General features: G+C 52.1%; 1 protein-coding gene across 1 annotated transcript in view; it reads left to right on the top strand.

Moving 5' to 3' along the window:
• Positions 1-5,400: 5,400 nt before the first annotated feature.
• Positions 5,401-10,128, top strand: part of CLTRN (collectrin, amino acid transport regulator) — a 98,790-nt gene continuing 94,062 nt past the window's right edge. The window contains exon 1 of the mRNA XM_075335161.1: positions 5,401-5,509. Within this exon, the coding sequence (XP_075191276.1) occupies positions 5,440-5,509 (70 nt within the window). The 5' untranslated portion in view covers positions 5,401-5,439. The remainder of the gene's footprint in view (positions 5,510-10,128) is intronic.

The following is a 10,128-nucleotide window of genomic DNA, read 5'->3' as shown; positions in this document are numbered from 1 at the left end:
GGACGCCGGTCTGTAGCTCCGCCCACAGATGAAGTTCAAACCAGGAAGTCTGCGCGCCTTAAAGAGACGGCGCCGCAGATTCCTGCCGAGGACTGCGGTCCCCGGAACTCGGCCCGGGGACCGCAGAACTAAGGAGAGTGGGCCCCGGCCAAGGTGCACCAGAGCTGACGAGGCCGAGTGGGCCCCCCCGGCTCTCCAGGGCCCCGGCATTTGCCCGGGTATGCCGGGTGCTGACGCCGGCCCTGGGTGGTTCCACAAGCTAGTGTACCCACAGTTCTACGGGCTTACCATGATGGTGCCGGGCACTTTGGGTGGAAGAAGCTGGAGATGCTGTTGAGGGAGCGATTCTATTGGAGTGGGATGCGGGAGTCTGTGGAGGCCTGGTGCCGAGAGTGTGGTCCCTGTGCACTGAGAAGAAGGGACGAGGCCAGCCAGAAGGCCCCTTTGCACCCAATCATTACTCATCAGCCGCTGGAGCTGGTCGCCCTCAACCACGTGAAGCTCACCCCTAGCTGAAGTGGGTACACCTACGCCCTGACCATTGTAGACCACTATTCAAGATTTATGGTGGTTGTCGCAGTCAAGGACCTGACCGGCTGTTCCGCCGCTAGAGCATTCCAGGCCTATTTCTGCCGACCGCACGGGTAGCCGGAGAGGGTGCTTACCGACCGGGGCCCGGCTTTTGAAGCGGAGGTGTTTCAAGAATTCTGCCAGTTGTACGGCTGCAAGAAAATTCGGATCACGCCTTACCATGCCCAGACCAATGGCATGTGTGAAAAGATGAACCATCTGGTCCTGGGTCTCCTCAAGACGTTACCGCTAGAAGAGCAGAACCTGTGGCCAGAAAAGCTGCCCGACCTGGTCGATATGTACAATAACATCCCTTCCAGCTCTACCAAATGTACACCAGCGTACCTGATGAGAGCTCGGCCAGGCCGGCTACCAGTAGACCTAGAAATGGGTTTGGAAGCTCCAGAAGCCCTCCCTTCGACTGCTGGATGGGACGCTCGGCAGAGAGCGCAGTACCGACAGGTCCAGGAGTACGTGGAAAGGAACCTGTGTCGGAGCCGGGAACAGCAGGAACAGTATTTCAACAAGTGGGCTCCAGCTGGCCCCATTAAACCTGGAGATGTAGTGCTGAAACGAAAAAGAAGAACCCATAAGCTCGACGACCATTGGGAAAAGACCCCGTATGTCATACAGCCCACTGAATGGGAGAATGAGAAGGCCTACCAGATTAGTCGTGACCAGGGGAAGACTTTGGCCACGGTGTTCAGGGACCACCTGAAGAGGTGCCCGTCGCCGTTGAAGATAGCAGCTGAAGTTCCAACCCCCAGATAAACCGGGGAGAAGGAGAAAGAGGTGATCCACACAGTAATGAGTGATTTCCCAGCGGACTGGCCTACACAGAACGGCGCGGTGCTCATTCCGGTGATAATGTTCCCACAACCCGTGGAGGAAAAGGAGACGGAAGTACCCGCCAGTGAACCAGTGCCCAGGGCTGCACCTGTATCCAGCCCCCTGAGCCCCCGCCGGCCCCACGCAGTAGACGGGAAGAGGAGCTGTCTCCTCTGTCCCCTTGACCTCCACTGATAGCATTGGGCCCAGAAGGTCCACACGCCCCAACCTAGGTCAACCCCCGCTTAGGTACAGGGAAACTACCATTTAGGGGTGTCATATGTTAAGCGTGTAAATATGTGATTGAATGACTCTAATGAACCGTGAATCTTTACCTGATTGTCTACGTGATTATTCCGGCCGTTGCCGGCAAGTTGTCCCCGGAGGGACCCTATGTGTTTACAACTTGCATGAGAGACTACTCATGGACATGACCGAGAACTGGCAGGCCACCCACGAACTGGTGGGCATGTAAATAGTTTTATGGGATGGAAATCGTTGCCGCCTCAGGAGAGGCAGATTGGAGGAAGGGCCCGCAGCAGAGTAGGCTGGGACCCAGCTACCACCAGGACCGGTGGCCATCCTCCGGGGGTCAGGGGTCCCCCAAGGACGTGGGGTCCCCTGAAGTGACAGCCGGGTGCTAGTCACCGTACCCGTTCCCGCTCGGGCAGCCTGAACCTGGACTGGGGTTAAGGAGTGCTGCCCACTTCTTAGGGGCAGCATCAGGGCTAGGTTGCTTGGGTGGGAGAGCGGAAGACATCCGTCCGTCCGTCAGTATTAAAAATGTTATATATGTGCAACGTTTGAAGTGTCCTAACAAATATGCGTATGTTTAAAATGTTTTACATGTTAATTTATCTTTTTACAGTTGAAAAATAAAACCGGTGATGGACGGGCAAACCGCAGAAGGTCTGCATTTCACCAAGGGGGAATGTGGCGCCCTGGCCTAGCCAGGTCGTCACAGATAACACACAAACACCCCACCCCATTAGACAGGGACACCAGCCAAACACAAAATCCTTGTTGCCTCCCTCCAGGGTCAGATGTCCACACCAGGTGGGGCGGAGCTAAGCGGTTGGCCCCACCCACCGAGGAGTTCACAGGCTTGGAGGTGGGAAAAGTGACAGTAGTTTAGTGTTGGAGTTTGAGGAGTGAGGAGTAAGCACTTGGGTGTCTGGGTTTGTGGCCCAGGCACTGACAGCAAGGTTGGCAGACGGTGGTGGCCGTCTGCAGGAGTGGTGAAGCAATGCGGAACCGTAGGACCGGGGTCGGGTGACGGCCCGCCGGTACCGACCGGGGAGCGAAGTGAAGCCAGCACACACAGGCAGGGCCATCGGACCCCGACTAGGCTTGGAGCCGCCGACAATAGTCAGATCCGAATGTGACTGGAACCCCAGGGGTTTCACAACAGCAAAAGTCCCGATTGAAGGCAACAGCCCACACCGTGAGGGTATACAGCTACCGACCTAAGGTTAGAGACCCAAGGGCCAGCGTCTGCGGGCAAACGGGCTCCTCCGGTACCCATACACCGGGGACCGGACTACCGTTGGGAATCAATAGTAGTCAGAAGGAGAACATTAAGGTGCAGGGAAAGACAGCCGCCATCACCTGTCCGGGGAGAAGCACTGCAGCCGGCTGCGGGACCCGTCTATCCAGCCGTTTCGTTTACCAAGGACTTTGTACCTTTCTTGCTGAGTGAGTACACTCGTGCCATCCGGCACCGCACCGCACTGTCCCTGCAACCCTGCACCTAACCAACCCTGCCTCCCCGTCACAACATCACCGGGCCCCGGGACCACCGACCCCTACCCACGGAGGGGGAAAACATCCCAGCTGCTCCTTACCATCGCTCCCGGGATCCCCGTCATCAGCAGCGGTGGTGCCTATCTTCACGACGACTCGTGGGTGGCGTCACGGACTATATCCCCCAAACCAACCACCCCTTTCACTCACAGGTGAGGAGCGCCGCTCGAGTTCCCGGATCCGGCCCACCGCTCAAGCCACCGAGCAGCAGCAGCCGCAGCAGCGCCGGACCCGAGCATTAGTGAGAGCGCAGCAGCGACGGCGTCCTCCCCGCCTGCGACATCAGCGTTTGCTTATTGGCTGAGTGAGTACCTGAGTGATTTTCCCTTCACGGCACCCAGTAGCATCATCCAGAGTCCCGGGGCCTACCCCTACCCGTGGAGGGCAACAACACCTTGCTGCCCCACTCCATCACCCCGGGTACTCCCAACGGCAGCGGCGGTACTCCCAGTTACCGCACACCATGGGTGGCGTCACGAAGTACAACTCCCCTGTAAATATCCCCCTTTTTCTTTAGATTGAGGCCCCTAAGCCCCCGGGTTGGGAGACCCTCGAGCCACGAACGGACACTACCCCCGGATGCAAGCGATTCGATCTGTTGCTGGGGCGGCACAACTGGACTACACACTACAAGCACATTTTACTTTTTGTGTCCCCCTATTTCCCCATAGATTGTAAGGTTACGAGCAGGAACCTCATTCCTACTGCAGCTGCTGAACTATGTGTTACTTTGTTTTGTTTTTGTCTGTGCAACCCCTCACTTAATTGTAAAGTGCTGCAGAATATGTTGGCGCTATAAAAATAAACTTCATTATCATTATTATTATTATTATTATCATTGTTAGTGATCAGTAGTTGACAGTATTTTTGTCTCACCCTACAGTTATGTACATTGGACTTCCCGATATGATGTCCATGTGAGACAACCCCTTTAAATAATATGATTTTAGGTAACTGTTTACTGATTATACAGTGTGTCCACCCATATCCTGTCTACCGCCATTAACTTGAGAACGGCGGCAGCTATAGGCATAGAAGTGGTGTCTAGGTATAGTAAAGTAGCCATGCGCTACGCAATGAAACCACCAACTGGTGGAAAACAATGGAGTTAGCATTTTTATCTCGAAAACGGAACGAGATAGAGAAAAAAAGTGAATTACAAAGTTGTAGGGCATCATCAATTCAATACGAATCGACAGTTTGTATACAGAAATGCTATGATTAGAACGTGTAAAACTCACAAGGCTGCGGACGTGAAGCGATGCCTCATGGAGACCTTCCTACAAGTCATTGGGTATGGTGGCTGCGTGGAGTGGCCTCAACGCTAACCTGACCTGACCCCATTGGACTTCTTTCTGTAAGGTCACATCAAACAGCAGGTGTATGCGACCCCTCCACCAACATTGCAGGTCCTACAACGACGTATCACAGATGCTTGTGCAAACGTGTCACCTACCATATTGCACAACGTGCAGCAAGATACAGTATGCTGTCCAGAGTCCAGATGTGCATTGCAGCTGACGGTGGCCACTTTGAGCATCAAAGTTAAAGTATCTATCTGAATGAGGTTACCTTGTCGAACTGGTAGTTGAAGCTAAGGACCCATCTTAATGAAGTTACCCTGTTCGACCTGTAATGTTAGGGTAAGTATCCATCTGAATGGGGTTATCGTCTCGGATCAGGATATTAGGAAGCAATTCAGGCTGTTTCATTTTGGTATAAAAGGAAGATTTGTATCTACAACTGATTAATATAAAACACCATCATCCTCTTCGGAGAAGAAGGTCTCCAACATCTGGGGTTAGTTAAATGACAACTGTGTAAATATCTGTATTAACGCCTCGCTGTGATGTCAGAACCTGTCGATTATAAAGAAATGAGCCAGGCCTATCGCTTCCTCCAGAAGAGCCCACAGAGTACTTTCACAACTGTACCTGACATGTAGTGCCCCTTCTCCGCCACCTTTTACAGCGCTATCAGGACTGATGGTGTAATCATTTTAATTTATTAATGATTGTTGGCTAATCAGGGTGAACAGAGCAATGGTAAGCAAATGCAAATAATTTGTATAATTAGTGTCTAATTCCAAATGACAAATGGTTAGAAAAACACAGGCTTTACAGATCATTTGGCTGTAGAAGAGATTAATAATTAAGCCCTTTTTCCAGGCAAAGTTTTTAAGACAGCTTTTCAGTGGCCAGCGGAGTCTTTCTCCGGAGGGATTTACATTCTACTAGGATGCTGGGAAAATCTCTATTTCTGGTTCTCCCTTTGTTCGGCATTTCTATCTCAGAACTCTGCAGACCAGGTAAATCACAGTATCACTTTATCTCAGAGCAGATAGGAAAAGAAAATATGGGCAAATCTCTATTTCTTACAAATATGTATTGGCTGTTTGTTCCAACTGGGTTACAGGTATCAGATCCTTAAATTGACCCTAGAGGGTTTCAACTATTTGTGAATAGAAGACCCCTGCTTTGGTTTAAGCAGAAACCGTCGGCCTTACATGTGGATTAGAGAATAACGTTCTGATGCTTGTACTTTGGGAGTGGTCGGTGAAAGGAGACCATTGGAAAGAGTTCTGGCTTTTTTTTTTTAGGAAATTGCTTTGGATCTTATTGTGTGTCGAACCAATAGTTTGTGTCTTGTCTCAGGTTGATGATAGTCCTATCAAAATTGGAAGAAGTAGGAGGTTGTAAGCGGAGGTGAAGTTCATTGCTGCCCTCTTAATACAGATTTCTTAATCTATGTTACAGGACTACATTGCAAAGATTAATAACATTATTAGATTTAAAAAAAGGATGTATATGGGGTGATGAAGAGCCCAACAATGGCTTCAATAAAGAAACAGAAGCTACAATTCTCCAAAACTGAAGATAGGCTCTATAGAAAGTCTTCAGTTTTAGAAGGGAGCTGTGCTCAGCTGAGCGTCTCTTCCCCTTTGTTCTAGTCATTGGTGTGAATCTTAGCCTCTGCACCCACGCTGGACAAAAGTTTTCAAAAGATGAGACTATACTTTGTCTATTTGGGAACTATGTTCAATAATATTTGGAAGCCATTAGATTGCCTTCTTTGAGCTAGGGGGGATTCGTTAATAAATACATCTGTACTCCTGTAAGGTTTACAGTATAAATTATTAAGAATGATCCTTAATCTTGTAAATGTTAACATTTGATGTGATTTTAACTATATACTGCTTCTTAAAAGAGAACGCCACAATAGATATTGAGTAACTTGAAAAAGTATTCAGACTCCGTGAACTTTTCAATATTTTTTCACATTACACCCATTAACTGAATGTATTTTCTTGAGATTTTATGTGAATTATCATCACTAACTATCAGGTTTTTGGAAAATGTAGAGGAAATTATACATGGTTTTCTAAATATGTAAAAAAATATACACGACAGTTGAAAAGTTTGGGGTCACCCAGACAATTTTGTCTTTCTTTGTCACTCCATTGGGAGACCCAGACAATTGGGTGTATAGCTTCTGCCTCCGGAGGCCACACAAAGTATTACACTTTAAAAAGTGTAACCCCTCCCCTCTGCTATACACCCTCCCGTGCATCACGGGCTCCTCAGTTTTTATGCTTTGTGCGAAGGAGGCACACATGCACGCATAGCTCCACAATTTAGTCAGCAGCAGCTGCTGACTATATCGGATGGAAGAAAAGTGGGCCCATATAGGGCCCCCGGCATGCTCCCTTCTCACCCCACTCTGGTCGGCGGTGCTGTTAAGGTTGAGGTACCCATTGCGGGTACATAGGCAGGAGCCAACATGCTGTTTTCCTTCCCCATCCCTGCAGGGCTCTGGGTGAAGTGGGATCCATAATCGGTCTCCAGACACTGGGACCGTGCTCCCTCCGCAGCCCCTGGGGAATCTGCTGGACAGGAGCTGGGTATCGTCAGGGACATGGCCCTGCTACTGTGAGGTAGTCTGTGTCCCCTTGGGGACGGCGCATGGAGCGCTTGTGTCATAACACGCTGCAGCACTGCTGGGCGTGTTAGTGCGCCGGGACTACCGCGCTGACCGCGCTTGTTTGCCGGCCGCGCTTATAACTCTAGTCCCCGGCTTCTGCGGCCTAGTACCGCATATTCCCACCCCCGGGCCTGCCAGTCAGGGGAAGGGAGGGACGCTGCACTGGAAGATTCCCGCACTTTCTAGTGCAAGGTGCTCTGTGTCCCCGTTGGGACGGCGCATAAAGCACCTTGGGCCCAGACGCTGCAGCGACTGCGGCATGCGTATGGGTCCGGGACTACCGCGCCGACCGTGCACTGCCGGCCGGCCGCGATTTTAACTTTAGTCCCCGGCTTTTGCGGCCTAGTATGGGATTCTCCCGCCCCCAGGCCTGCCAGTCAGGGAAAAGGGCGGGACGGTCGGTATGACGCTGACAGTGAGGGCTGGAGTACACTGAGCTGTCCTCCGCCCCCCTCACTACCCACGCTGGGGCACCAGATTCCCGCACTTTTTGTGACTACGCCCACGCCTCCCTCCCCCTCAGAGAACGCCGTCAGCCATGTTTTCAGCAACTTCTGGCTGCAGCTGAGGGAGACCCGGGGCAGAGAATCTGGTGGCCACAAGCCACATCCGCAGCCCCTGGGGGAATCTGCCGGACAGGAGACGGAGTATCGTCAGGGACATGGCCCTGCATCTACAGGTACTCTGTGTCCCCGTTGGGACGGTGCATGAAGCACCTTGGCCTCAGACGCAGCTGCGACTGCGGTGTGGATTTTTTGTCCGGGACTATGTTTGCCGGCCGCGGTTTTTACTTTAGTCCCCGGCTTTTGCGGCCTAGTGTGTTAAACTCCCGCCCCTGAGCCTGCCAGTCAGGGAGAAGGGCGGAACGGTCGGTATGATGCCGACAGGGAGGGCTGGAGCACACCTCGCTGTCCTCCGCCCCCCCTCACTGATCACTATAGGCCACCAGATTCACGCACTTTTGTGACTACAGGGACAGAGCCCTGCATCATAACGTACTCTGTGTCCCCTGAGGGACGGTGCATGCAGCATCTGTGTTACAAACGCCGCAGCGGTTGCTGACTGGTTTGTGAGACTGGGACTACCGCGCCGACCGCGCCATGTCTGCCGGCCGCGTTTTTAAATTTAGTCCCTGGCTCTTACGGCCTAGTGCTATATACTCCCGTTCTCGGGCCTGCCAGTCAGGGGTAACGACGGGACGGCCGACTGGACGTCGGCAGGGAGGGCTGGAGCATACGTTGGTATCCTCCTTCCCCCTCACTGAGCACTGGGGGGCACCAGTTTTTCAGGTGCTGTCCCCCCCTTGGTGCCGCAGTGTATATATATATGTTTATTTATATGGTATATGATCTCACTGTTCGGCAGCATTATTTGTTTTTGGCTGTATACCCTCACTGATTACTCTGCGGACGACATGCTGTTGTCTGCTCTTAAAGAGTAAGGGTGCCAAGGCACTGGCTTATTTTACAACCGGTACCTCTTGTGCGGCTATATTACGGGCACTGCACAGATGACAGCGACAGAGTTTCCATGATGAAATCAGCAAATCTCTGAATAGCTTTCACATCACAGGACTCTGTCTATGGACAGGGGGTCTGCTAAGATACTGGAAGCCTTGCAGTCCAGACCGATACCACAGGGCCAGGGAGCTGTGAGTTCATCGCTCCCGGGTCCCTCTGAGTCGGTACAACATCCTGGGGTAACACCCAGATCCCACGGTGAGAACTCCGTCACGGACCGCGGCCTCTGATAGGCTAAGCGGGCCGCTGGGAACCTTCCCCGACTTCATCAGGAGTGCGTGTTTCGATCACTCTAACTCCAGAGGGGCCGTCCAGTAGCACAGAACTTGACGGACAAGCGCTTACTAAGCGCCTTATTGACACGCGTTACCCTTTTCCCCCCTGACGTGCTTAACGGTTGGGCTCAGTGTCACAGGGTGGATCCTCCAGTCTCTAGGCAGGCGGCTAGATCCGTAGTATTAGGGGCAGATGTCCATCTCTCACGAATGCCACTGACAGGCAAATAACGCTTATGATGAAATCCATCTATGAAGCCATAGTCGCATCTTTTGCTCCAGCCTTCGCAGCCGTGAGGGCACTCCAAGCTATCTCAGCTTCTCCGGCTGAGATTATTGCGGTTGCACATAACTCTGCCACGCAGGTTGTGTCCTCCACTTCTCAGGCGTAGGTTTTTTCGTTCTACGCCATGAACGCCGTTCCTGGACTCTGCGAGCCGTACAGCGGTAGCATCCACCAATTCAGTGGCAGTCTGCAGGGCCATGTGGCTACGTGAATGGAAGGCAGGCTCTGCTTCCAAGAAGTTCTTAACCGGTTTGCCATTTTATGGTGACCGTTTGTTTGGCGAGCAATTGGATGAAGTTACTAGACAGTCTCGTCCTTGCCGCAGTCCAAGACCGATGGGTGAGAGACATTCTGTCTCACGGTTACAGGATACAGCTCTGCTCTCGTCCTCCGACTCGTTTCTTCAGAACATCTCCGCCCCCCGAGTGAGCCGATGCACTTTTTCAGGCGGTGAACACTCTGAAGCCTCGATGTCACAAGGAGACTTCCTACCATCAATTGACATCAAGGATGCTTATCTCCATGTGCCGATCGCACCCGAGCTTCAACGCTTTCTGCGTTTCGCCATCAGAGATGAACACCTTCAGTTCGTGGCACTGCCATTCGGCCTGGCGACAGCCCCACGGGTCTTCACCAAGATCATGGCAGCAGTGGTGGCGGTCCTACAGGGCCACTTGGTGATCACTTACCTAGACGATCCTCTAGTCAAGACACCCTCCTGGGTGGCATGTCATCACAACCTGGCCATGGCTCTGGAGACTCTCCAGGGGTTCGGGTAGATCATCAAAATTCCAGGGTCAAAACTGACACCGACCCAATCACTGACTTATCTCGGGATGGAGTTTTATACTCTCTCAGCGATAGT

This window comes from Anomaloglossus baeobatrachus, chromosome 2, assembly GCF_048569485.1.
Source record: "Anomaloglossus baeobatrachus isolate aAnoBae1 chromosome 2, aAnoBae1.hap1, whole genome shotgun sequence".
In the NCBI taxonomy this organism is placed as follows: Eukaryota; Metazoa; Chordata; class Amphibia; order Anura; family Aromobatidae; genus Anomaloglossus; species Anomaloglossus baeobatrachus.
This window is presented reverse-complemented; position numbering and strand designations above follow the sequence as displayed.